At 43.7% G+C, this 27,561-nt stretch overlaps 1 protein-coding gene across 1 annotated transcript in view; it reads right to left on the reverse strand.

Moving 5' to 3' along the window:
* The window catches only part of LOC140464631 (cytoplasmic phosphatidylinositol transfer protein 1-like), a 200,133-nt gene that overhangs the window by 97,825 nt on the left and 74,747 nt on the right, over positions 1-27,561 (reverse strand). Inside the window, exon 3 of the mRNA XM_072559958.1 lies at positions 8,934-9,082. Within this exon, the coding sequence (XP_072416059.1) occupies positions 8,934-9,082 (149 nt within the window). The remainder of the gene's footprint in view (positions 1-8,933; positions 9,083-27,561) is intronic.

Raw genomic sequence — 27,561 nt, forward strand, 5'->3', positions numbered from 1 at the left:
GCTTTTCCAGCAAATTGTTTTTATTCGTGGTAGTTAACTGTCAGTCATTATCTAACTGTTCAATCCTACTTGGCAACTAATCAACATGCTCTTTTCATTCAATATAAACAGGCTGTTGTCCTTTGCCTTGATGCCTTTGTGAAAGCCTTAGCTCCTATCCCCAGCCACCCTCCGAAACCTACCCCCTCATCACCCCTCCCAGGTATATGCTTATCCACCTTTGTTTTTGCCACATGTTGTCGAAAAAATTCATCCCAAATTAATGGACACAGTCAGTATAGGTAGCTGAATACCTAATGACTGGACAGATAAGTCGTGAGACAAGGGCCAGGATGTATCTGAGAAGATTACCCCCTGCTGAAAGACAACCATTTCTAACCCTCTTGCGAATCAACCTGGCGTTTGGGAACCAAGGTAAAATAGGCGCCAGTGAATCAGCTTTCAGCCAGAAGGGTTACAGAGACAATTATTACAGACTGAAATGAAAAGAAACTTGTTTACGCAGAATTCTCCACCCATAACGCCATAGATGCTCGATCACTGAGTACATTAAAAGCAAAGTTAAGTTGAATTGGCATGAAAGATCAGCCATGATCTTATTAAATGGTGAAGTGGATTGGAGGGGTCAAAGAGTCTACTCCTGATCCCAATTCCTTTGTTCTTATGCAAAAAGAGTCAGCCATTGACTCGTTATCACACTTGACACCAAGTAGTCAAGATTTGGCCTTTATATACTGGTTTCACAGCAAGTAAGGAATTCAACAAAGATCTTGATTCAAGAAACACTTAACAAGATAAGCATTCTATTGAAACAACTTGATTAAAATACCAGGGAGATTACAGTCAGCCCTAAAGAGAACTTTCTTCAGTATACTTTACTGTAACAAAACAAAACCAGGGCACGACTGAAACAAGCCATTAAGCACTAATTAAAGTTACTAATATGCCCAGAGTGAGCAGATTCCATTGCTTCTGCATACTCTGATAATTATGTTGCATTCGTGCAATTGTGAGGATTATAGTAATAATTTCCTCCTTCAATTAAATGTAGTCATTTGACCTTTACATCTGTAATGGAAAAATTACGACTCACTTTTGCAAAACACTGAACCTTTTTAACCACGCAGCAAAGTACACAGATCTTTGGCGAGATAAAAAAGGTACAAAGATCAAAGTGGTAGTGACAGCATCTAGCTGGTCAGACATCAAGTCTCTTTTCTAAGCAATGTGGTATCTAACAGGAAGGGCTACTCCAGCTTTCAACAACAGAGATGCTCCACTGTAGGGCCATTTCTGTGGCTGGGCTAACAAGGCAGTGACTGTTATTGGATGTTGAACATGGCTTCTCAAGGTGGATCTCTTTGACAAAGAAAATTATTTGAGGATATAGCCCTGATAAAAGTAACACATCTGAAGGGAAGACATGGCCTACAGACAGTAGAATCTGCCCATGTATATAGGTCAGGCCCTGAAATACACTGAAGAGACAGTGCTAAGCTGCAAGTATGAATGGCCATGGACTTCCTCATATCTTGTGCGTCAACCGGTGCAGAGTATTTCAACTACTGGTCTGCAATTCTTTAACAAGGAAATAAGCAGAGACAATATATTAGGGACATACAATTTACAGAACAGACACAAGTCATTCAGCCTAAGTGTTTTATGCTGTTCTATACACACCTCCTTCCAAGCTATCAGCAAACGCCACTATTCTGTTCTGCACCCCCTCCCTGATCTAATTTCCTTTAAAATGCATCCATGCTACTTGCCTCAACCATTCCTTATGGTAGCTCATTCTACACTTCTCACTGTGTGAAAACATTCCTCCCAAATTCTCCACACGATTATTAGAGACTGTCATACTTAAGTTGCTCAAATTTAGATTAGATTCCCTACAGCATGGAAACAGGCCCTTCAGCCCAACAAGTCCACACCAACCGTCCGAATAGTAGCGCACCCAGGCCCATTTCCCGCACCCTATATTTACCCCGTACTCATGCACCTAACCTGCAGATCTTTGGACTGTGGGAGGAAACCGGAGCACCTGGAGGAAACCCATGCAGACACGGGGAGAATGTGCAAACGCCACACAGGCGGTCACCCGAGGCTGGAATCGAACCTGCGACCCTTTAACAGTGAGGCAGCAGTGCTAACCACTGAGCCACTGTGCTGCCCCAAGTGGAAGCACTTCTGCATTCACCCTATCAAACCTTCAAAATGTTGAACACTTCCACCAGGAAACATATCAGTCTATTCTAAATGAGCAGAAAAACAGACAACTCCAGCTAGTTCTACTGTACCTGTTTTCGCTGTTCTGGTGCACTATTTTTGCAGGTATTCCATTGTTGTTACTTGTTTTCCTTATAATCTAGACCTTTGCAGTCTTTTTAGATTAGATTAGATTCCCTACAGTGCAGAAACAGGCCTTTCGGCCCAACAAGTCCACATCAACCCTCCGAAGAGTAACCCACCCAGACCCACTTCCTTCTGACTAATGTACCTAACACTATGGGCAATTTTGCATGGCCAATTCACCTGCCTCGCTCATCTTTGGACTATGGGAGGAAACCGGAGCACCCAGAGGAAACCCACGCAGACACGGGAGAATGTGCAAACTCCACACTGACAGTCGCGCGAGGCTGGCATCGAACCTTGGACTCTGGTGCTGTGAGGTTGATTTCTTTTGTTTCATGTGAAATATTCTGTACATTTGAGCAACTCACAACTCAACCAGTGCAGCTCTTGGCCTCTGGCCTGCTTCACAAGTGAGGAGAAGGAGATGGAAGCCCCTCAGCTGTTCACACTCGCCTTGTGTCACGAGGGGAGATTATAAAGCCGTCTGCAGATTTAAAGCAGGCCGCTGATGAAAATTCTCCCACGTTTTCCTGGTGGAGGAGTCCAAGTTGAGAAAAACATGAAACCCATGCAATATAATCACAGTGGACTGTAATTTCAGCCACTTAAAGGTTCAGAGCTGTCATTTGGGATATGTAAGAGTACACCTTTCATTAAAGCTTTTATTTAGTGTATTTTAAACTGCAATTTTCAAAACTTAAAAAAATTATATGCAGTCCTATTTAGAGTGAAACAGCCTTTTATCAGTCTATTCTAAATGAGCAGAAAAACAGACAACTCCAGCTAGTTCTACTGTACCTGTTTTCGCTGTTCTGGTGCACTATTTTTGCAGGTATTCCATTGTTGTTACTTGTTTTCCTTATAATCTAGGAAGGATTACTGGTCAGCCCAAATGAATTTGATCAAATCACTTGAGCATCAGTTTTCCAGTCAGCAATTTAAGGTGATAAATTAATTATCACAATGTGTTGGGAACAGCTGGTAAACACATATCTTACAAACCTTTTTTCTCCCCACTCCTCATCAACCCGACAATTGACACAAAGTTCAGCCATTCCTGCAACATACCATATGTCGCACGGTTCGATCAATATCACATGGACACCTTAAATGAAATCTGTCAAGATTTCTCAATGTTGCAGCACTTGGTATAGATGGAAAGCCAAGCACAGGTTGTAATTCAAGAATAAGAAATGGATTGACTGCAAAAGTCACAGCGTCAAAAACTAACTAAAGACAATAGGAGACTGAACCTTCACAACATACTGGATTGACCTGAACAGTAGCACCGCATCCAATCCTGGGCACTACAGTTTGGGAAGAATATGAAAGCATCAGTGAGAATGCAGAACGGATTCATGAGAATGGCTTCAGAGAACAGAGTCTTCAGTTATGTGAATTGATTGGAAAAGCTGGCATGACTGTTGGTGAGAAAGAAAAAGAGATGTTGAGAGGAAATTTGATGAAGGCGTTCCGTCAGGAGGGGCCTGGACAGGATAGATAGGGACACATTGGAGGAAGAGTGGAGAATCAGACGACACTGACGTCAGGTGAATGACAAGACAAGCAATGGCAACATGAGGAGTTTGGAATGCACTGCCTGACAGTGTGGTGGAAGCAGATACAACTGTGACTTCCATAAGGGAATTGGATCATTATCTGATGACACGCTTATGTGAAAAGGCCTGGGGAGTAAGGCTAGCTTGAGTTATTCTTGCAGAGAGCTTTCTGCATTGCAATCTATGATACTCCCATTCCCAGGTACCTTCATTGTTTCTACACACCTGCATCTAAATATTATAAAATATTTACATATAGGTGAGTAATCTTTCTCACCTGAATCCTGCCAGTGCTCTCCAACCAATATTTGGCCATCAGTGGGGACTGCTGTCAGACCATGATAATTGTTCATCAATCTTCGGCTCTTGGGGAGAGCCAGCATTGGTCTCTTCCTGCACTGTAATGATTTCTCCTTAATTCTAATTCTTCTTTTACTGATATAAGTAGTTCCACTGACAGGACATTATAGATTTTAAATTAATTCATGGGATGTGGGCACCACTGGCCAGGCCAGCATTTATTGCCCATCCCTAATTGCCCAGAGGGCAGTTAAGAGTCAACCAGATGGCTGTGGGACCAGAGTCACGTGTAGGCCAGATCAGGTAAGGATGGCAGATTCCTTCCATAAAGGATATTAGTGAACTAGAGGAGGTTTTCCCCAACAGTTGACAATGAACTCATTACACTCTTAAATCCAGACTTTTTTATTTGGTTTAAAATTCTACCATCTGTGGTGGTGGGATTTGGATCTGCAGAACATTGTCTGGGTTTTGGGTTTAACAGCCCAATGATAATAGCACTAGGCAGTCACCTCCCCAAACCTGTGCACAATTCATCTTGCAAACTCCACCAGCAGACCCATGGAGACAGAAGGCAGGAAGTGGTTTGAGGCTTCTCAAAATCCAGAGCCTTAGAACTCTGCATAGCTCTGTCAGTCAGCCCTAACGGAGGTGACAGTAGAACTGCCGAACCATTCGGTGAGTGTGGTCTGTCCACACCTTCGGTCATTTTCAGCCTTCTGTCATCTATTGTGTACTGACGCTCAGTAGAGCAGGACAGTGTGAAAAGGCTGCTGACCCCTAAACAGTTCACTTGAAACCGCTCGCTGGAAAGAGTAATTGTGAAAACTGCAGGACTTCATTAAAGTGACAGGTTCAGGACCAACGGGGCGCTGTTACAACCATGGCGCTGTAACAGGTCACCACACTGAAAGCTAATGTGTGAGGTTCAGTCCATTGACAGGGCGAGACCACCAGCCGAGTCCACCGAGGTACCAGGGCCATAGTTCTACAGACTTCCTACTTTGAGAATAGCATAAACGTCACTGGGTCCCAAGAGGGCAGTCCCAGTAGGATAATCTGAGCTCAGGGAATGGAGTCACTGACAGGAGGTGGCTACACGTCCAAAAGGGGAAATGAAACTGGATGATCACTTTATGGAAGTGCTGGTGGCTGAATTAAGGCAATTCTCAGTCTAAGAGGCAGGAGTAATGTTGTACCACACAAACACAAGGCAATTACTGTCTCCATCAAGAGACAATCTCACCACTGCCCCTTGATGATGTTACCATCACTGTATCCCACATTATCAACACACTGGGGGTTACCATTGACCAGAAACTGAACTTGACACGCCACATAAACATGGTGGGTACAAGAGCAGATCAGAGACTAGGAATATTGTGGCAATTAAGTCACCTCCTGACTCCCCAAAGCCTGTCCACCATCTAAAAGGCACAAGTCAGGAGTGTGGTGGGTGCAGCTCCAACAACAGTCAAGAAGCTTGGCATCATCCAGGATAAAGCAACCTTCTTGATTGGCACTGCATCCACAAGCATCCACTCCCTTCACCACTGACCCTCAGTAGCAGCAGTGTGTACTATCTAGAAGATGCACTGCAGAAATTCACCAAATACCCTCCCTGAGGACATTGTGGGTCTACCTACAGCACAAGGTCTGCAGTGGTTCAAGAAGGCAGCTCACCACCACCTTCACAAGGACAATTAGGGACAGGCAACAAATGCTGGCCAGCCAGCGATTTCCACATCCCATGAGTGAATAAATTTTAAAAAGGCAGAGAAGGAGCTGGCAAAGGCAAGCAAGGGCACCTCACTTTAAACCAAGGGCCCTTTCTTCCTGCAAAAAAAATGCAGTGGTCTTACCAGGCCTGAGTGACGTGCTGGCCAAATGGCCCGTCAGTCTTCCAGGCTCCCCTTGTGAGAAAATGGATCAATCTCAGTGTTGGGTTGTAATGTCAGGTTTCAGAGAGACATATGACTCCATGTGTTCATCCACCTTTGGCCCGTTATATGCACGCTTTCACTTTTCACTTCCTGCACTTTTGTCGCCCTTTGCACCTCATCTCTTTTGCCCAAACACATCACTCTGACTGGTTAAAGGCCTTGAAGGTGGACAAATCAATTGCGGAAAAGATCTGCTAACAAAAAACAGAAATTGCTGGAAAAGCTCAGCAGGTCTGGCAGCATCTGTGGAGGGAAATCAGAGCTAACAATGGTCAAGTGGTGGCTCACTGGTTAGCACTGCTGCCTCACAGTACCAGGAACCCAGTTTTGATTCTATCCTCAGGCGACTGTCTACGTGAAGTTTGCATATTTCCCTTTGGGGCTGTGTGGGTTTCCTCTGGGTGCTCTGGTTTCCTCTCACAGTTCAAAGATGCGCAGGTTCGGGTGGAATGGCCAAATTAACAATAGTGGATTAGTGGTGCTGGAAGAGCACAGCAGTTCAGGTAGCATCCAACGAGCAGCGAAATCGACTTTTCGGGCAAAAGCCCTTCATCAGGAATTATTCCTGATGAAGGGCTTTTGCCCGAAACGTCGATTTCGCTGCTCGTTGGATGCTGCCTGAACTGATGTGCTCTTCCAGTACCACTAATCCAGTATTTGCTTTCCAGCATCTGCAGTCATTGTTTTTACCAAATTAACAATAGTGTCCAGGATGAGCAAGCTAGGTGGGTTAGCCATGGAAATACATGGGTGAAGGATGAGTCTGGGTGGGATACTCTTCAGAGAGTTGGTGTAGATTCGATGACCAAATGGTTCACATTGTAGGGATGCTATAATAAAAAAGAAGTTATGAGTCAAGTGACCTTTCCTCAGAACTTCATCTGAAATGTTAACTCTGATTTCTCTCTGCAGATACTGCCAGACCTGCTAAGCTTTTCCAACAATTTCAGCTTTTATTTTTGATTTATAGCATCCACAGTTATTTCGGTTTTTCCGGAGCTTGCTGCTAATATGGACTCAACTGTCAAACGCACAGTACACGTCCTTCGGATTAGTGTGTTCATAAATGGAGACATGGTGGAGGCTATTCAGACATAGTGATCCAAGAGCTAACATGTCCAGAAAACATGGCCTTTGCAAGTGGGGAAGATGGCAGTTGAAAGATAACATTGTAAAACAGTGCAGGAGGTGAAAAATGCACAAAAAAGGCAGGATCAGAAAATCTCGCAAACTAATTCTGAGTCAAAAAAGGGACACAGGAGACTTAAGCCGACTACAGGTACCAATAGCTTCTTACTACATAGATTGACTGATGTGTCGAAATGATTCCTGTGTACTGCAGGCAAAAACAGGGACAGATTAATGATGAGGCAATCGGAATCAACAATGGGAAGGGAGAGGGAATTAGGAACAGGAGGATTTTTTTCTCTCAGTGTCTGATGAGCTTTCCACTGGCACATTTCTCCCATTGTGAGTGTAACTATTAACATCTGGAAGATTAGATTGTATGAATCATTCTGAAGCAAACTCAAAACTCTATCTGCTTGGAAGATGGAACAGCACGCCAATTGAGTTGGATCATCCGGATGCCTTGCTCCCTGTCTCAAAGTTTGAGTTATAGATAATTTTGAAAAAAGAAGAACAATGAGAATTCCAAAGATTTTCTGGCAGGGTTTAGAACGTGGGATTAAGGTCTGGCAGCCACACTTGGGTTAAACTGTAAAGTGCATTGGTTTGAACTGTACAGAAGGAGAAATGTGTGCAGCAGAGATAATTTTACTTTGTTTTGAAAACAGGAGGTTGCATTCCTGAATGGGACTGAACATCTGGCACACATGTTAATCTTGGCTCCAGAATTGATTGGAGTTGATTGCCACAACTGTACTACACACCCTGATCACAAAACTCTGCTATTTGCCAGTTCACAAACACTGAAAAGAAAATAAAAAGTTACGCCAGCTTCCAATTCCCTTAAGTTCCATGAAAGCGCAAGTGGGATTTCAAAAAGGAGACAAGACTGCAGCAACCAACACGGGAGCATTCCCATCACCTTCTGTCCAAAACTGTAGTCAGTACTTACTTATTCATAAAGACATAGAGTCATACAGCACGGAAATTAGCCCTTTGGCCCAACTTGTCCATGCTGACCAAGCTTACCAACCTGTACTAGTCCCATTTGCCTGTGTTTGGCCCATATCCCTCTAAACCCTTCCAATCCATTTAATTGTCCATATGTCTTTCAAACATTGTAATTGTGCTCTCCTCTACCACTTCCTCTGGCAACTCATTCCACCGTCTGCATGAAAATGGTGCCCCTTAGGTCTCTTTCCAAACTTTCCTCTCTCACCATAAACCTATGCCCTCTAGTTTTGGACTTCCCTCCCCTGCGGAAAAGACCTTGGATATTTACCTTATCTGTAGCCAGAGTCTTTTCCTCTGGGTAGGATATTGTGCAATCATCAATGAACATCACAACCTCTAACCTTATGATGGAGGGAAATTCATAGGTGAACTCTGGAAATAAGTAACCTTCAACCCTTCCATCCCTTTTATAGCATCTATCCTCTCTGTTAACCAATGTTATCATTCTTTCCAACCACCTCAGATTAAAAACTTTGCATTATGGCTGTCTCAAGATAGCAATGGACATGCTTCATTTCCCAGGTTTTTAATCTTCCGGTGTTTCTGGGGTCCACTTGGAGTCTCCCCCTGTTAAACCTCAGAATGGTTCCAATGACACCTAGCTCCTCTCCCTCGCAGGTGACTGACAGCTTACCTGGACAAGTGGACCCTCTTCTCCGTGAACTGTCCTTTTCCGTGTACAGGGTCCTCATGGGGTTCGTTCTTAACCACCTCCACCCCCTCGCCTTTATCGCTCTGCTCGTGACTGTGTTTGCTGATGGTGTACAGTTGTCCTATCCTGTACTGTGAGCAGGAAAGAGAGAAAAAAAAACCATTTCAGTATCACATTGCTCAATTCTTGTCTGACTCAGCAGTGATAGCCATCCAGGAACTGTGAAGGGAGCAGAATGAGTTTGTTAGCAGCTTTGTTTAAATTTTTTTAAACAAGAAGGGTAATTGGGAAAATACAAACCTCCTTCAGAAAGCTGATGGAGCGACTCAAGGTGAACGGCTTCTTGTGTCCCAGAGATGTGGGATGGTGGGAGGAGGTAACATCATTGCTCTAATATTTCAGAAGATCAGATTAATGCTCGAGGATGCAGGATTAAATTCTACCAGGTACATTTAATTAATAATCTGGAAGATAAAGCTACTTTCAGTAACAGGGAATGTGAAACTACTATGAACTCTACAGCAAGAACCAATCTGGTTCAGTCATACCCTTTAAGGATGGAAATCTGCTGTCCCTGCCTGGTCTGGTCAATATGTGACTGCAGATGGACGTCTGAAATGGGTAAACGAGCCACTCTGCACCAGAACAACTGGCAATGAGCTCATTCAATGCAGCACACCTTGTATGAAAACGTTGCCCCTCAGGTCCCTTTTAAAGCTTTTCCTCTCACCCTAAACCTATGCCCTCTCGTTTTGGAGTCCCCTACCCCTACTCACCTTTTCTACAGCATGGGTCTTTCCCCAGAGTAGGATACTGTTCAATCATCAATGAACATCCAAAGCCTGACCTTATAATGGGGGGAAAAGGAACGACATTCAACTAAATACTGATCTTGCTAACAATGCCCACATCTCATGAAAGAGTAAAGACTCTCTGACCATGAATGTAATTTCTAAATAAGGGGAAACTTATTTAAGACAAAAATGAGGAGAACTTTCATTTGGTTTGACATCCAGGGCGGTGAATCATTGGGATTCTCTACCCAGAGGGCTGGGGAAGTGCAATCTGGAAATATACTTCAAAGTAGAAATTTCTAAACACCAACGGCAATTGTGTGGGGGAGAAATACATTGGAGTAGATGACCGAGCATTGTCCTAATGAGCGTGGAGCAGGTTTGATGAGCTGAATGGACCATGCCTGTCCTTATACAAAATAATCAAAGCCATAATGAGTCACAGATTGTTTTTCAGCCTTAAACTGTCCCAAATGTTAGAAAATTAATCAATAGAATTGGTTGGTGTTGATGCTTAAAACAGATCCACTTCATCCCATGTTATAATAGTGACCACAGTGGTTAGCACTGCTACCCCACAGCACCGAGGATCCAGGTTTGATTCCAGACTTGGATGACCGACTGCATAAGAGTTGGCACATTCTCACCGTGTCAACATGGGTTTCCTCCCACATTAGATTTGGATTAACCTTATTGTTACATGTAAAGTGAAACGTTTGCAAGTCGCCAGTTACAGCACCTTTACGGGCGGCACGGTGGCACAGTGGCTAGCATTGCTGCCTCACAGAGCTAGAGACCCAGGTTCAACTCCTGTCTCAGGCAACTGTCTGTGTGGAGTTTGCACATTCTCCCAGTGCTTGTGTGAGTTTCCTCCGGGTGCTCTGGTTTCCTCCCACAGTCCAAAAAATGAGGTGAGATGAATTGGCTGTGCTAAATTGCCCGTAGTGTTAGGTGAAGGGGTAAATGTAGGAGGGTGGGTTGGCCTTCAGAGTGTCGGTGTGGACTTGTTGGGCCGAAGGGCCTGTTTCCACACTGTAAGTAATCCAATCTTTAGGTATAAATTCCTACGGAAAAATATTTGAGAACTTGAATTGAATTGTCATCATATATATTTTACAACGAGAACAGTAAAATACAGTGAAAAGTATTTCCAATGTCGCCACAATCTGGCACCATTTTGAATAATTTAAGAATAAGGGAAAGAAGTAGAAAAGTACAGCTGAACCAGAATTCATCAGTCCCGAGCAAGCTCATCACCAATGATGGCTGCATGGCCATCCCTCTGCTACCATCCACATTGGACCCAACCAACATCAAAGTTGCTGATCCTCAGCTTCCATCTATCATCGCCGGGCTTACCTTGCCAACCTCACCTCCACTGGTGTTGCAGTCGTCAATTCTAATGCCAGGTCCTATGCTTATCCTGAAAAACGAAGTCAAGGCTCACTCGAGGTCCACACTTGCATTCAACACTGGGCTCACTCGAGATCAATGCTGGGTTCACTCGAGATCCACATAGGGCTCACTCAAGGTCTACGCTGGACCTCTACCCTCCAGTACTCAGTGCAGACAAGGTCTGGCTCAGAAGCCCTACTCTGCCACCATCCTGAAAGCATCACACAGTCCTGCACGTCATCTTAGGTACAAAAGTACAGAAGCATATAAAATGTGCAGGTTAGGTGGAATGACCATGGGAAATTGCCCATAGAGTCCAGAGATGTGCAGATTTGGTGGACTGGCCATGGGAAATGCAGGGTTACAGAATTTGGGTGGGTCTGGATGGCAGGCTTTTCAGAGGGTTGGTGCAGACCCAACAGCTAAAATGGTCTCCTTCTGCACTATAGGGTTTCCATGATTCTATCACACTTCAGAATCCTTCATTTATTGACTGCAAAGACAGTTAGGATGTCCTAACTCATTTTAAGCGGCCGTAAACGTTTAAATTCCTTTTTTCCTGTCATTAACTCACTAACTCAGATCAGTAAATTATGATCAAGGATAAAACTCCGAGCTCTCTCCAGAAATCTAGTTTCGTTAACCTCCAGGTGAATCCGCTCAGCTCGACGGTTGGGCTGAGGTAGGAGAAGGTTGGGAGATGAGGTAGCACTTTAATTGACAGGGAGTATGGAGTAGGAACAGCAAGAGAGCTCCATCCTTCTAAGGATGAGGCTGCAATGAGATGTCTGTGGCATCAGCTGTGGCTCAGTGGATAGCATTCCCGCTCCTGGATCAGAACGTTATGAGTTCAAATCCCATTCCAAGTACAAAATTTAGGCTGGGTGCCCCAATGTGTCTGAGCTGCTGTGTCACAGATGAGACTTTACACTGAAGTTCCACCAGTCCTGTACTCCCTGCTGTCTGAGTCATTGCTATTTTACTGCTGGTGGGAGCTTGCAGTGTGCAAATTGATTACTGCCTGAGAATGGTGCCCTTTTTGCAGTAGAGACGCAGGACTTGCTCAGGTCACGAGGGAGTCAGAGTTAACATTTCAGCTCAATGGTCTTTCTTCAGGGCTGGGGGGGGGGCGCAAAGTTGAGAGATGGAATGGGGTTGTAAACAAATGCAGAGGCAAGGATGTGGGGAGGGAAGGGGAAGAAAGAACAGCAGGAAGGGATCTGTGACAGGCAGCATGTTGAGAAAGGCTAATCCAAATGATAAAGGTATTGATCTTCACCCATACATGTAACAGCAATTGAGACTCAACTTCCAGTCTGACAATTTCAGATCACATCCTCTTTCTGGTTCATTCCTTTTCTCACACACTCGTCAACCACACCCCAGTCCTTTGTTTAAAACCAGTTACACCTCTAATGTTTCCCCAAATCTGATGAAATGTCACTTCCCAAAATAGCTCTGTTTCTCTGTCGGAGAGTGCTGCTTGGCTGCTTTCAACATCTCGTTTGAAAGTACTTCACTGGCCATAAGGTACTTTGAGTCTAGATTAGAGCGTTGCTGGAAAAGCACAGCAGGTCAGGCAGCATCCAAGGAGCAGAAAAATCGACATTTCAGGCAAAAGCTCTTCATCATTGCCCAAAACATCGATTTTCCCGCTCCGGGGATGCTGCCTGACCTGCTGTACTTTTCCAGCACCACTCTAACCATGACTCTAATCTCCAGCATCTGCAGCACCCGCCTCCGCCACTTTGAAATATTTTGGGGCTATAAAAGATGCTACATAAATGCACGCCTTTGTTTCAAGTGGGCCGAACTTATTTTGAAACAATTCAGCGCGCAATGGGGTCAAATCCAATGGTTAGCGAGTGTTTTTACTAACAAGAGAATGAACTGACAATGTCATGTGAAGGTTTTGCAACTTACGCTTTGGGAGATTGCAAAGGAGCAGATGGCTCGTTCAGACGTGTGCATATGAGATTTCACGTCATCAAGTTGGTGGCGGGAGCAGGGCTCCTGTCCTCCGATCGCTTCACTCTTCTTTATTTCTTGGCATTATTTTGGACTTTACTAACTGACTTACGTCCCTTCCCATTGGCAGTGGTGAGGAATCCCAGTGCGGATATGAGTGGGCCCAGCGCAGGCCTCATGGTAGCCTACCTCGCCAACGTCACCAAGGTAGCAGGCGCTAATTCCAATGCCAGGACTCATGCTTGGCCTGGAAACATAAGTAGGGGCCTACTTGAGTTTCTAGGTCAAGCACTGGGCCTGACATTGGAATCAGCGCCTGCGACATTGGTGACATTGGCGAGGTAGGCCCAGCAATGAAAGATGGCTCCTGAGGATCGACGAAATCGTGATTGGTTGGGTCCGGCACTGGCAGTGGTGAGGGAACATCACAGTGACATCCAGGTGGGCTCTGACATTGATGGGCGTGGTGCAGGCTGCAGTGAAGCAGTGGGCAGAGGAGAATCGGCTCAGCTGCGAAATACGGCACCTGAACTTTGGCTACTTCAATACTGGTTGGGTACGGTGTAGACGGTGACGAGGTGGTGGGAGGAGGGATGGTAGTGCAGGTGTCATTGATGATAAAGTGGTTCGGACTGATGGCATCTCTTTACGCTATAGAACATAGAATTGTACAGCATCCGAATGGGCCCACAGTGTTGTGCCAAACATGACGCTGAATATAAACTAATCCCTTTTGCCTGCCTTTGGCCCATATCCACATATCTTGCCATCTTTTCTTATTCTTAAAACCATTCAAAATGGTGCCCGATCGTGGTGACAGTGGAAAAGCTTTCCACTGCATTTTACTGCTTTTCTCACTGTAAAATCTATGTGACAATAAAAAATCATTCATTCATTCATTCTTCAAATGGGAGCTCGGAGCCAAATTTTCCAATTCTGCCCCTATCAATATTCTACACACACACACACAATCCATCATCTCGACCAGGGTCTAACTCCCCTCTCACCCAGGCAGTGTGATGTTTAACAGATGAGCTCTTTCCTCCCTGGGCTCCTAAAATAACACAAGTGAGGCAGCCACGTCACTTTGATGTCAAGAGCCAGCTAAAAATAGCTGCCTGCTTTGTTGCAGTTAATGATTTGGTTGCAAATGAGAAAACTGGCCACACTTCAGTGCTGTTCAAGCACATTCTCCAGAGAAAAGTGCTAAGGGCTGCAAGACTCGCCAATAAATCTTCCAATGTACAAGGAGAGGTTATCAATTAGCTTCACAATTTGCTATGCTGCTCCACACAATCGGGCAAAAAGGACTGCACTGCATTCTCTGGGCAATCTGAAAGCATTGTGTACATCGTTGAGATCTCTATAACATTAAACAAAAGAACCTGAATGAACACAGTAAACACATTTTACCTGCCTGGAGAAACTCTCGCCTCTGAGTTCAGAGTTGTGGAGGCTTGGGATCTTTTTCCCAGATGGAGTCCAAAGATCTGCAGTACAAAGAAACCTTGATTATCCGAACAACACGGGGCGGGGAGTATTTTGTTCAGACAATCGAATGTTCGGACAATCAAATGCCAGGTAACACAGTTTAGCCAAGCATCCGGACCTTGCAACCTTTCCCAGATAATCCAAAATTCGGATAATTGATCGCCGGATAATTGAGGTTCCTCTGTACTGAAGGGTCACTACACGGTCTACGTTGCCATCGTTTGGACCAGACATTGAATCAAGGCCGTACCTGTTCTGTCAGGTGGGTGTATCTGTCAGAGGAGCAGGGAACTATCCTGGATACCATGGACAATGTTCATTCACAGAGTCATACAGCACAGAAACAGACCCTTTGGTCCAATCAGTCCATGCCAACCATAATCCGAAACTAAACTCGTCCCACCTGTCTGCTCCTGGCCATTATTCCTCCAAACATTTCTTATTCATGCACTTATCCAAATGTCTTTGAAATATTGGTTCTGTAGCCACATCCACCCTTTTCTCTGGAAATTCACTCCACATGTGAACCACCCTCTGTGAAAAAAAGTTTCCCCTTATGAATTTTTTAAATCTTTCTCCTCTCACCTTAAGAATGCAACCCTTGAAATCCCCCACCGTAGAGCAAAGACACCTGCCATACACCTTACCTATATCCCTCAAGATCTTATAAACCTCTATTACGTCACCCCTCAGCCTCCTAAACTCAACATCACAAAAAGCAAATTATCTAGTCAGGGCCTTGTGGTGTTCATTGACACATTTCGTGTGTTACATCAGTGAATACACTGTAAAGATACTTCTCCTGTCCCTGAGCATTTTGAGATGTCCAGGTGTCGTGTAAAGGTGCTATACAAATGCAGCTGTTTTTTGATATATGTCCAAAAATACTCCACATCGGTGTAATCACAGGGGAGAGAAAAGGAACATGGAGTTAAAGAAGGAACTTTGTGGTACATTGCAATCACACAGATGGGCCCAATTGTCAACTTTCTTAAGAGTCAAGATTAAAGGCCATGGCTATTCACCCTGGCCATGCCCTTCATGATTTTATAAACTTCTCTAAGGTCACACCTCACCTCTGACCATCCCAGGAAAATAGCCTCAGCCTATCCAGCCTCTCACTTTGGCTCAATCCCTCCAACCCAGCAATATCCTTGTAAATCTTTGCTGAACTCTTCCAAGTCATGTAAACCTCAAAGAGTTACAAACAAAAAGTGAAATGCTCTTGCTGATTTATTGTGCCAAGGTGCAGCGCTGTGTCCATCAGACTGGGTGTGCCCACCAATGGACTTGGTGTTTATTATAGGAATGATCCCTTTTGGTGTCAATAGATGGTGACAATCTCAACGGGACCTTCAAATCACTCCATGACGCCCAAGCTCCCCATCTATGTACACTCTATCACAAGCTCTGTGTTCTTCTATTCTGGTCTCTTGTGGATTCACATTTCCTTCCCTCAGTCATCAGTCACTGTGTGTGCAACTGACATGATCCTAAGCCCTGGAATTTCCTTACTGAAACCTCTCTGCTTTTCATACTCATTCTTCTGCTTTAAGGTGCTCCTCAATCTGCTTCTCACCAAGCTTCCAGCCACATCCCTTCAAACCTCCTCATGAGTCATTTGTTGTTTGATAATATTCTACTCCAACATACACTCAATGGCCGTCCTTATAAAGAGTTGCAATGTGAAGATACAATCTCTGAATTTAGTTCATTTGTTGCACGAGCTGTGCAACAAATATTTCCTTTAGTGTTCCCTGTAATATTCCCATTATTTTTAATAATTCCTTTAAGAGGTGTGGCTGTCATTGGTTTGGAACCCGTTTGCTACCCATCACCTCCTCAAGGTAATTTAGGGTGGTAGGCTGCCTTCTTGAATGGTCACACTGTAGGTAGACGCTCAAAGTTGTCAGGGAGTGATTCCAGGATTTTGACCCGGCGACACTGAAGGGACAGCAATATATTTGAAGTCAGGACGGTGAGTGGCTTGAAAAGCAACCTGCAGGTGGTGGTGCTCCCATATATCTGCTGCCCTTGACTTTCTTGATGGAAGTGGTCATAGGTTTGGCAGGTGATAAGGAGGGTTGGTGCATTTCTGCAGTGCATCTTGTAAATAGTGCACATTTGCTGTTACTCAGTGTCGGTGAAGGAGTGAATATTTAGTGAAGGTGGTACTAATCAAACTTTCTGCTTTGTGCTGGATGGTGCCAAGCTTCTTGAGCGTTGTTGGAGCTGCACTCATCCAGGCAAGGGGGGAGTATTCCATCACATTCCTGACTTGTGCCTTGTAGATGGTGGACAGGCTTTGGAGAGTCAGGAAGTGAGTTACTTACTGCAGGATTCCTAGCCTCTGACCTGGTCTTGTAATATCTGTATTTGTAAGGCTAGTCCAGTTCGGTTTCTGGACCATGGTAACCCCGAGATGTCAATAGTGTGGGATTCAGTGATGGTAGCACCACTGATTTTCAAGGGGCAGTGGTTAGATTCTCTCTCGATGGTTACAGCCAGGCTTGCATGTGCCGCAAATGTTAATTGTCACTTGTCATCTCAAGTGTGTCCAGGTCTTGCTGCATTGGAGTATGGACTGCTTCGCTATCTGAGATGGTACAACTGATTCTGAACATTGTGCAATCATCAGGGAACATCTCCACTTATAACTTTATAAAGGAAGGAAGGAAGGAAGGAAGGTCAGTGATGAAGAAGCTGAAGGCAGTTGGGCCTAGGACACTACACTGTGAACACATGCAGGGCTGAGCTGATTTCATTGATCTTTGAGTATAGACTTGGACGTCATGTTGAGGTTGAAAAGGATATTGGTGAGGTCTCTTCTGTAACTGTGTGCAGTTCTGGACAACAAGATATCATTAAACTCGAGAGGATTCAGAAAAGACTTACCAGGATATTGTCAGGGATGGAGGGTTTGAGTTATAAAAAATAGGCCGGGACCTTTTTTCACCAGAGCACAGGAAGTTGAGGGGTGACCTGACAGAAGTTTATAAAATCATGAGGTGTTATAAATAAGAGGAGCAGCAAGGGTCTTTTCCCTAGTGTGGGAGATTTCAAAATTATGGGGCTTTTTTTTTTAAGGTGAGAGGAGAAAGCTTTAAAAAAGACAGGATGGGCAACGTTTTACACAGAGGGTGGTTCAATTGTGGAATGAGCTGCCAGAGGAAGTGATAGGTGCAGGTACAGTTACAACACCTAATAAACATTTGATAAGTACATGAATAGGAATGGTTTGGAGGGATACGAGTCAAATGCAGAGGGGTGGGACTCGTTTACTTTGCATATATGTTCAGCTGGAACACGTTGGATCGAAGGGTCCATTTCCATTCTACATGACTGTATGGCAGACCTCCAACAATCATCTTCTTTTGCATCAACCAGCAAAGAAATGATCCCCTGATTCCAAGTGACTCCAGTTTTGTGGGGTACCACACCAGTTCAAACAGCCAGGAAGTGAGTGGTCCTAGCAGAACCAAAACAGAGCATCAGTGAACAGGTTGTGAGAAGCAAATGCTGCTTGATCGCACTGATGGCCTCCTTTTGGCACTCTACAATCTACTTTGAGAGGGGATGGACAATTCCTAGTACATGGGATGACAGTAAGTAATCTTAAACATTGCTAAAAGGAGATACAAATTGAAGCTTATCATCCTGCAATCATCAGGAATAGGAAGGTAAGATAGGCCTGGAAAAAGGGGTTACCAATTTATACAAAATGAGGTGGTGCTAAGTAGTCAGTCAGCATTGGCATGGAGATGCAGCAAGAACAGTTAACTGTCAATCTTAGTTCGCAGTTAACTTCTTGCTGTATTGCCATAGCAATGATAGTGTTCCTTTACAAGTAGATTTCTAGCATCCAAGTCCTGATGAGTGCAAAACAAAATGTTTTGATGTCTTGTGTCCTCTTACTGTAAAGTCATTATTTAAAATTACTGAAATAAATCAAGGCCATTATATCTGATGTCCAATACAGGGAGAGATCACTAGCTTGGCATCCATGATTACAACTAGCATTATGGAAGGGGCCTGTTGTGGAAACTGAGCGATTCTCATTTCCACTGACGTCAAAGCTGCTCGGCTTAAATATGCCTCACTTTGTTGTAGTATACTGTAACAGTGGTTACTGCATAGTCCAATGATAGCAACTCCAATAATGCTTGTATCAAGACCAGCAAGAAGACGGAAGGCTTTTTCAAATCCAGGGCCAGCACACACAGATATATACATATATATTTGCTGGGTTCAATGCTATAATTCCCCACCCTCTCTGTTGTTTTTAAGAGGAGTTGACTTATATAATTAAGCGTCCCTTAGCCTGGCCCAGGGACACAACAATAATCATAATATCCCTCTGTGATCTGAAGTGGATTTTGAGTCTTTTGCACGTGTTGACTTATAATTCCTCTGCAGGTGGCCTGGATGAACAACTTGGTGCATAGATCCGAATCATTATACTGCTTTATTTCAGCATGAGAATGCATGCAGAGCGATATTTATAATAGATCTCACTCCGTTCAAGTGTTCTTCACATTATGGTACAAAAAACAATCATCATACTGTGCTATAATGCATCAGAAGATAGCCTTGTCTCTTTAAAAAAACACTTTGAACTGTTCTTTGCCTTTTATCCTTCCCCCAGGTCTCCAGTGCTTCAGTTAGTCTTATTCAAAAGCTTGACTCCATGTGCAAAGTTCAATTTTACAAGTTCACTTCACTCATTACCCATGGGTGTGCTGAACTACACGAACTCCTAGTCAAGAAACTCCTTGGTTTCAACATTCATGCCCTTTCTTTCAAACCTCCCTGTGGCTTCACTTCTTCTCACCTTTGTAAAGTCGTCCAGCCCTTAAATATCGTTTTTTTTTTGGACCGAACTCCAATGTCCAGAGATGCTTGTGAGTTCATATCACTCCTGCTGTAGCAAAGATGTTGTGAAAGTCAAAAGATTTCATAAAAAAATTTGCAAGGATGTTGCCAGCGTTGGAGGGTTCGAGGTCGAGGGAAAGGCGGAATTGGCTGGGGCTATTCTCTCTGGTGCGTCGAGGCTGAGGAGCGACCTTATAGAGGTTTATAATATCATCAGGGGCAAGGTCTTTTTCCCAGGGTAGGGGAGCCCAAAACGAGAGGGTGTAGATTGAAGTGAGGAGGGGAAAATTTTAGCAGGGACCTCAGCAGCAACCTTTTCCTGCAGAGGGTGGTGCGTTTAAGGAATGAGCTGCCAGAGGTGGTGATAGACGCTGGTACAATTACAGCATTTAAAAGGCTGGATGGGGATATGAATCTGACTTAGACAGATATGGGCCAAATGCTGACAAATAGGATTAGAATAATGTAGAGCATCTGGTCGGCATGGATGAATTGTACTAAAGGGTTTGTTTCCACACATCACATCTCTATGACTCTGTTGCTGCTCCTCTAACTGGCGAATTGTGCATTACTGACTTTTAACTATTCCATCATGAGTGGCTCAGGACTGCAAACTCTGGAATACCACACTGCCTCACCTCACTTCTGTTAAGACATTGCTCAAACCTGTCAACTTTGACCAGATTTTTGATCATTAGATGTGGTCTCAATGTCATATTTTGTTCTAAAATGCTTGTATGAAGCACCTTGGGAGATTCTACTACATTATAAATGCTCCGCATAAATACACATTGTTTCACTACCGTTGTTTGTGAACCTGTCACTGTTCCTTTTGTTAACACACACAAAGGGATCAAAGAGTATCCAAGATAATGAACATCATTAACCACAGAGATAAGGGAAGACATTTCTTATTGTTTGCAATCTATTCCGAAGCAATATAAGAGCTAGCTCATTAGCATCTTAACTACCAAGCAGCTCCAACCTCCCTTTGTTACTTGCACATATGCACCTTTATTTAAAATACAACATACTGAGGCAACTACTTCTCCTAGTCCAGTGAGAGAATGGTCAAAGGTTATCTCACAAACTAAGCTTTCTCCTGAGGATCCCACATTAACATTCGACCTGGCCATCCTAAACAACATTAAGGCGTTAAGAGACAACTGCTACAGAGAGAAAATACAAACTAATTCATTAGAAAAATGTCTTTGACGATGTAGACTGGATGGGCTGGAGGGACTCCTTTATACTGTATGATTCTATGCTTGTGAAATAAAAAGTATAACCAATAGAAAGGATGAATATTAGAGACAAAATCCTCTAAGTGCTACACTGCAGAATTATTAGATGCAAGAATCATGATGTTCCCTATGCTATCGTCCAAAGATCTGCAGGTTAGGTGGATTGGCTGTGCTAATTTGCCCATAATGCTCAGGGATGTGCAGGTTAGATGGGTTAGCCGTGGAAAGTACAGCATTACAGGGATGGGGGGGGGAGGTGTCTGAGCAGGATGCTCTTCAAAGGATCAATCTGGACTCGATGGGCCAAATGGCCTCTTTCCGCTCTGTAGGGATTCCGTGATTCTATGGTGAATAAACACTCAGTGCCTCCACCAACAGCACAGTGCGGCAATATCTCCCAGCTGTACGGCCCAGTAACTTTGATAATTGAAGCTCAACTTACACAGTCATTGAATTTTCTCAGTACCATTTCTAAAGATGCTAAACCTGTGAAAAGGTTGCTGATTAAATGAGAGAGTCAACAGGAATAATCTAAAGGTTACACGAAGGTAGTGTTGCTTTCCTTGATCAGCTTATATTGGGAACATGCTCCAGGCAAGAGGATAAGGCTCTTTCCCAAGGCTCTATTAATGATGTTCTGATTGAAAAGCAATACTCAGAAACGATCCATGGACAAAATAAAGAAAGATTTGCAGAAGCACTTTTGTAAGTCTGATGAATGCTGCAATGTAGAATATATCTCTGCTTGGAGCCATGCATTGGAGATTTGCCATAGTCACATTAACTCAAATGTGGTTGTTTTACTGTATCGAGGTATGAAGGCAGAAGCACACATAACAGTAGCAGCCAATCAGTACAAGGTCTCCTTATTCCCACTGATCAGAAGAGGCTTCGTCTCTTCCTCTGTTATTCACAACAGAATATCTAAAGTTGGGAAGCTGGGAAGAGTGGATGTCAAATGTGCGTCCTAACCCTCGAAGATTAACAGCAGTGCATCAGCCTTCAAAATGCTGGATTTCCCATCATCTGATGTTGAGCGTGGGAGTTCAAGAGGTCATGGGGAGAAACAAAAGAAAAATGAAAACGATTGTTCATCAGTTCGAGAGCTGGTCATCTAAAATTACAGTCTTGGAAGTGACAGCTCTAACATTTGAACTGAACATTAAATCTTGAGCAGCCAACCCAGCAGAAATCTAGGTCTTCAGGTTATTAACCTGCACAAACCTTTCTGCTGAACCTCTACAATTTCAGAGCATTATTTTGAGAGATAAAGTCCACGGTCACCCTTTACCCAATTTCTGGGACTGAAACAAATGAAGCAGCAATCTTGTCAAAAATCAATAGCAAGCATCAAATGGCAGAGCTTGTTATTAAAACTAACACAAGTCAAGACCTGACTATAAAATATGTCCCATAGTTAGTTCACAGAGCTGATCAATATTTTCTAAAATGTAACTTCCTGCCTTAAAACATGTCGATGTAATGATGCAATATCGTAGAAGTCAAACTGAGTTGATTTTACTCCCCCCTGATTTGATTTGAACTTTCTTTGCCCTTTTTCCCCTCTCCCCACTGAAACAGTGATTAATAAAGCTGAAGAATAATCAAATCTGCCGCATTCTCATGTCTTTTTCCAAAACCATTTTCTGGTTATGTGCTTCACTGGCAAGATCAGCATTTATGGCCAATTTCTGATTGAGGTGGTGATAGGAAACTGTACACGTTAACTCCTACAGACCGTGGTTATGGTGCTCTCATAATGTTGTTAAATAGGGAAGCCGCAGGATTGTGACCCAGCAATGAAATATATTTCAACGACTTGAAAGTGATCTTCAAAGAGACCCTGTACTGATGCATCTGCTGCCCTTGTCCTTCTGGGTGGGGGAGGTCATAGTTTGGTGAAGGCTGTTAGTGAAGCCTTGGCAGGTTACTGCAGCGTTTCAATGTACCCAACATTGATGCTAGCTCTTGTTGTGTTATGGTAGTGTCCCTGCCTCTGAACCAGGAGGCCTAGGTTCAAGGTTCACCTGCTCCAAAACGTGTGTAATAATATCACTAGGCAGCACATGGGTCTGTGGTTAGCACTGCTGCCTCACAGCACCAGGGACCCGGGTTCAATTCCCACCCCTGTCTGTGTGGAGTTTGCACATTCTCCCAGTGTCTGCGTGGGTTTCCTCCAAGTACTCCGGTTTCCTTTCACAGCCCAAAGATGTGCAGGTTAGGTGGATTGGCCATGCTAAATTGCCCATAGTTTCCAGGAATGTGCAGGCTAGGTGGGCTAGCTGTAGGAAATGCAGGGTTACAGGGATAGGGAAAGTCTGGATGGAGTGCTCTTCAGAGGGTCAGTGTGGACTCGATAGGCTGAATGGCCTGCTACCACACTGTAGGGATTCTATGAAACAGCTTTAGAGTATGTAGACTCTAGCCATGAGAGGTTAGCTGCTGGAGTACAGTGGCTGTGAACAAGCGAACAGCAAAATCATCATTATTTTGGACTCTGTGCTAATCACTGAAACAAGTGCCACCCCATCCAGGCTGGTTGGAATACCATCAGCTATCCACAGTACCTTGCGGTTGCTGAGTAATAACTTCAGATGCCTCCAAAATCAGAACTTCATTAACCCACTTCACACAGCCGGGACGTCCAAAGGGATATTTCTTGGGGAATATGTCACTGGAAAGGCTTTGTGCCCAGGCAAAAAACAAAATGTAGCAGGTTTGCCTCGCTCAGTTTTTCCTAACTACAGGGGGAAAGGGGGAAACGTGTGAAGCCTCGGTAGGTGGACTCAACCTTGTGAATGGATTTTATGCTGCATACACTTGCCAAGGTTCAGTGAAGTCATTTTGGAGTGCCTTAAAGATTTCCAAGGTAGGTGCTGAAATCTACTTTGAAGGGGGTCCTGCTTGGCTTTCCCTTCAGGTAGCTTGAGTTCATAGGTTATAGCTCAAGTGTCATAATCAGGTAGAGGATTGATCTTCAATTACTGAAAGACGTGCCTAATGCCCAGGTTACCCAATAGCATGTGTATAAGGTCACCCTTCACTTCTTAATGAGTGAAGAGACTGATTGGTTGGCCATGTTGCTGATCTAAAAGAAGTCTGATGTGTATGTCTTATTTTATGGTCTGAACCCAAAAAATCTACCACTTCAAAGTATACTTTATTCATTAAAAAAACAACAACAAGTCGTAGATACAAAGGTTCTAAATCAGTTCAGAAAACAAGCCCATCAAAATTCTGACATTTCTTAGCTTCTCTTTTGTTGCAAAAACAAAGGCATTTCCTACTTCTGTTGGAAACTATTCATGTTCATTTTGGGGGGGGGGGGGGTCCAGAAAGACTTTAGACAGTGGTCTTGCTCAACTGCAGCTTGGCAGCAGCTGCCCCAAGCTTTAGTGCTTAACCCAGCAACTGCATTTTTAAAATTTCAACCATGTACTTTATTCATAAAAATATCTTTATATACATACATAGTCACTATGGCAGTTCAGTTCTGTATAGTAGCCTGTGAAGAAACAAAAACAAACACTGGAACACGAATCACTCTGACAATTCAATTAGCAGAGAGTCTCTTTAACCGAAGCTATTTCTGAAGCTCCAGCTTGCTTCATGCACATCACAGTGCAGTTCACACCACACAGAATGAGTAATTGAATCTGCCTCCATGACCAGCAAAAAAAAATCAAAAACAGACTGCTTGCTCATTTGTCCTTTGCAGGGACCTGCTGACTGTATGTGTTTGATAAAATGCCTGTGAGGCATCTTGGGAAGCTGATGAAACGATAACGCAAAAGCAAATTGTCACGAAGTCAATGCAAGTTCTTGCATTCTTCACCAATCTGAATGAACGCCCTTTCAATATGCAGGTGAGATACAATTAATATTACTGAATAAGCATCAAAGCTGTGACAAGCAGTGTGTATTTTAGGGAGGCAATGGACGGACCCAACAGATAAGAGAGGATTCTGACCCTTTAAGGAATCTAACCAATTGCCTGCTGATCCCCATCCTTTTCATTCCCCTTCCAGTTCCCTGGCAGCAGTCTCCCACACATAGGAAACTCACAAGATGAAATATGATGAACTCAGTAAAAAAGAAAATTGTACAATAGTGGAAATAAATTAAAAGATGGATGTTTTCAAAGACATGAGACACAGAGTCAAAAAGAAAATAGCAGCTTGCTTAAAAGAAACACTAAATGGTCTAAGAAATGAACAAGGAAGATTAAACGGTGTATTTAAGAAATTTACCAGGCTGACATTAAAGCAACTTTTACAAAAAGCGTTTCAGTATTATGAGGGCTTCTTCTTGATTTTGCAGCTGGCCTCTGCCACTTTCAAGGCCAGGCAGAGTCCAAGCAATTTATCTGCTATTGCCTGCTTCCTATACCCTGAGCTGAGCGGTGTGTAACTGCTTCTTGTGAGTAATACTGGGCCATTTAAATTCTAAGATTAGAGCAGTTTGCTCAGCAGCTCACATTCCACTCACACGCCTCCCCCATCACCATCTCGATAAACTCTCTCCTCCACTAACAGGAATGATCATGAGTGATCCTAATTATTCTTCCATAAGAAACAAAGCTCCTGTTGTAACCATTTTGGGGCTTTTGGCAAGTTGCCACCTGCAGCCAAAACAAAGCAAAAGCTCATCTAACCTAAAGACACCCCAAATCTCTCTCAGCTCCAGGATGGAACAACTGCACTTATAGCTCACCTGGTTATACCCAGTGATGCTACAAGTGAGATGCAGAGTGATCAACACTTCATCAATGCATGATAAAAGACAATACTTGTACACCTTGGCTGCTTTACCTGCCAAACACCCGGAGATATGTTGTTCTGTATATAAACTATATCGAACCCCTCAATTAAATTCCACCTTTCAGGGTTAAACAAGGGAGATGTAGGCACAGTTGCAATGTCACTAGACTCGGTATTACAGCCCTTCCTGATGAAGGGCTTTTACCCAAAACCTCTATTCTCCTGCTCCTCAGATGCTGCCTGACCAGCTGTGTTTTTCTAGCACCACACTCTCGACTCTAATCTCTAGCATCCACAGTCCTCACTTACACCTGGAGGTCCCTAGGTACCATGTCCTTGGGACATGGTGGAATTAATTTCAATTTATAAACTTGCAATTTATCTGTAAATTAGTCTTGGCTGAACATGAAAGTAATAATTGATTGTTATAAAATCGGAAATTATTGCAGAAACTCAGCAGATCTGACAGTGTCCGTGGAGAGAGAAAGAGAGTTAATGTTTGCTGATACAGTCTGGTCTGCTGTAAAGTGGTAGTGCCATCCTGTGCAACCCCGTGTGCCATAAGAAAATTGTGTAATGGCAGCACTATTTAAACTGTTGGGGCCGGAATTGCGTTATAACCAAAACACACTTAAAGCGTTTGCGTGATAGAAACTGTGTCTGCAATTCGTCAATTGTGTTTTGTCAATTCGCACTAACAAAAGGCTCGTTATAGCAGAACAACCTGTAAGATAGGGGCATTTAAGGGGCTTTTAGAGAAGCACATGAACATGCAAGGAATGGAGGGATATGGACCAAGAGGTGGAAGGGATTAGTTTAATTTGGTGTCATGTTCGGCACATCATCATGCGCTGAAGGGCCCGTCCCTGTGCTGTACTGTTCTATGTTTCAAGTCCAGTGTGACTCTTCTTCAGAACAAGGGTCACTGGACTCGAAATGTTCACTGTTTTCTCTCTCCTCACTACTAGGCCTGCTGAGTTTCTCCAGCAATTTCTGTTCCGCTGGGTCTCCGATCTCCAGCATCTGCAGTTCTTTGCTTTATTTTGTTGCTGCGAAAGTCCTTCCAGGTCATTCACGTTCTTTCGGGAAGGAAATCTGCCGGCTTTACCTGATTTGGCCAACACCTGACTCCAGACCCACTGCAATGTGGTTAACTCTGCAACTGGCCTCTGAAATGGCCTTAGCAAGCCACTCAGTTCAAGGGTGATTAAAGAAAGGCAAAAATAAAAATGCGTTTGAAAGGTCCTCCTGAATCTGTTTCCCCTGGCCTTTTAGGTGGCACACTCCACATCACAACTCAAACAGGTTAAAAAAAGTCTCCCTCTTTAATGCAAAGGTATTTCTCAACTGCATTCCTGAATGGACTGATTATAAGGTGATGCCTCTTTGCGCTTGACTCCTTCATCCACGGACAACTTCTCTTACCAGTTACTTAACCAATTCCCCTCAAAATCCTGAGACACCACAGTTCACTCCCTGGCGTTCCAAATTCCAAACCCAGTTGATATAATGTTGCCTCAAAAACTAATCTTCATCAAGAAATACCAGGTGATGACTCAAAGTCAGAAAGACAATGCAAAATGTTGCCAGTCTTTATCAATTGTTGCCTGAAGGGAAACCAAGGACTAAATAACCTGCTTGACATTGGAGATAAGGAAACAAAAACAGTTAACTACCAGGGAGATTGGGAGACTAACAGTCGATCACCCTTTCATCTGACCCTGAATGACCCCACACCTACACCACTAAATGACCTTCTGGGCAGTCGGAGCATTTATTGGTTTGTGACTGTGCTGCGTTCCATCAATATTCAGCCACGAAGAATTCCTGCACAACGTTGAACAACAAAAGAACTGCTTGTTCATTTTATGGCTGTGTGGGGAACAATTGCTATCGTCAAAATGTTTGCCACTTTGTCTACAAAGTGACTGAACTTCAGAGAACTAAATTAGATGGGGGTACTCCCAGGAACATCAGAGAGATATGGCTTTCAACTTTACCTTTATAACTCTTTTTAATCTGAGGGGAACACGAAGAATTGGTCTTGTATAGCACCCTTTCTAACACTGGGACAGTAACATACAAA

Source organism: Chiloscyllium punctatum, chromosome 40 (assembly GCF_047496795.1).
Source record: "Chiloscyllium punctatum isolate Juve2018m chromosome 40, sChiPun1.3, whole genome shotgun sequence".
NCBI classification, from domain to species: domain Eukaryota; kingdom Metazoa; phylum Chordata; class Chondrichthyes; order Orectolobiformes; family Hemiscylliidae; genus Chiloscyllium; species Chiloscyllium punctatum.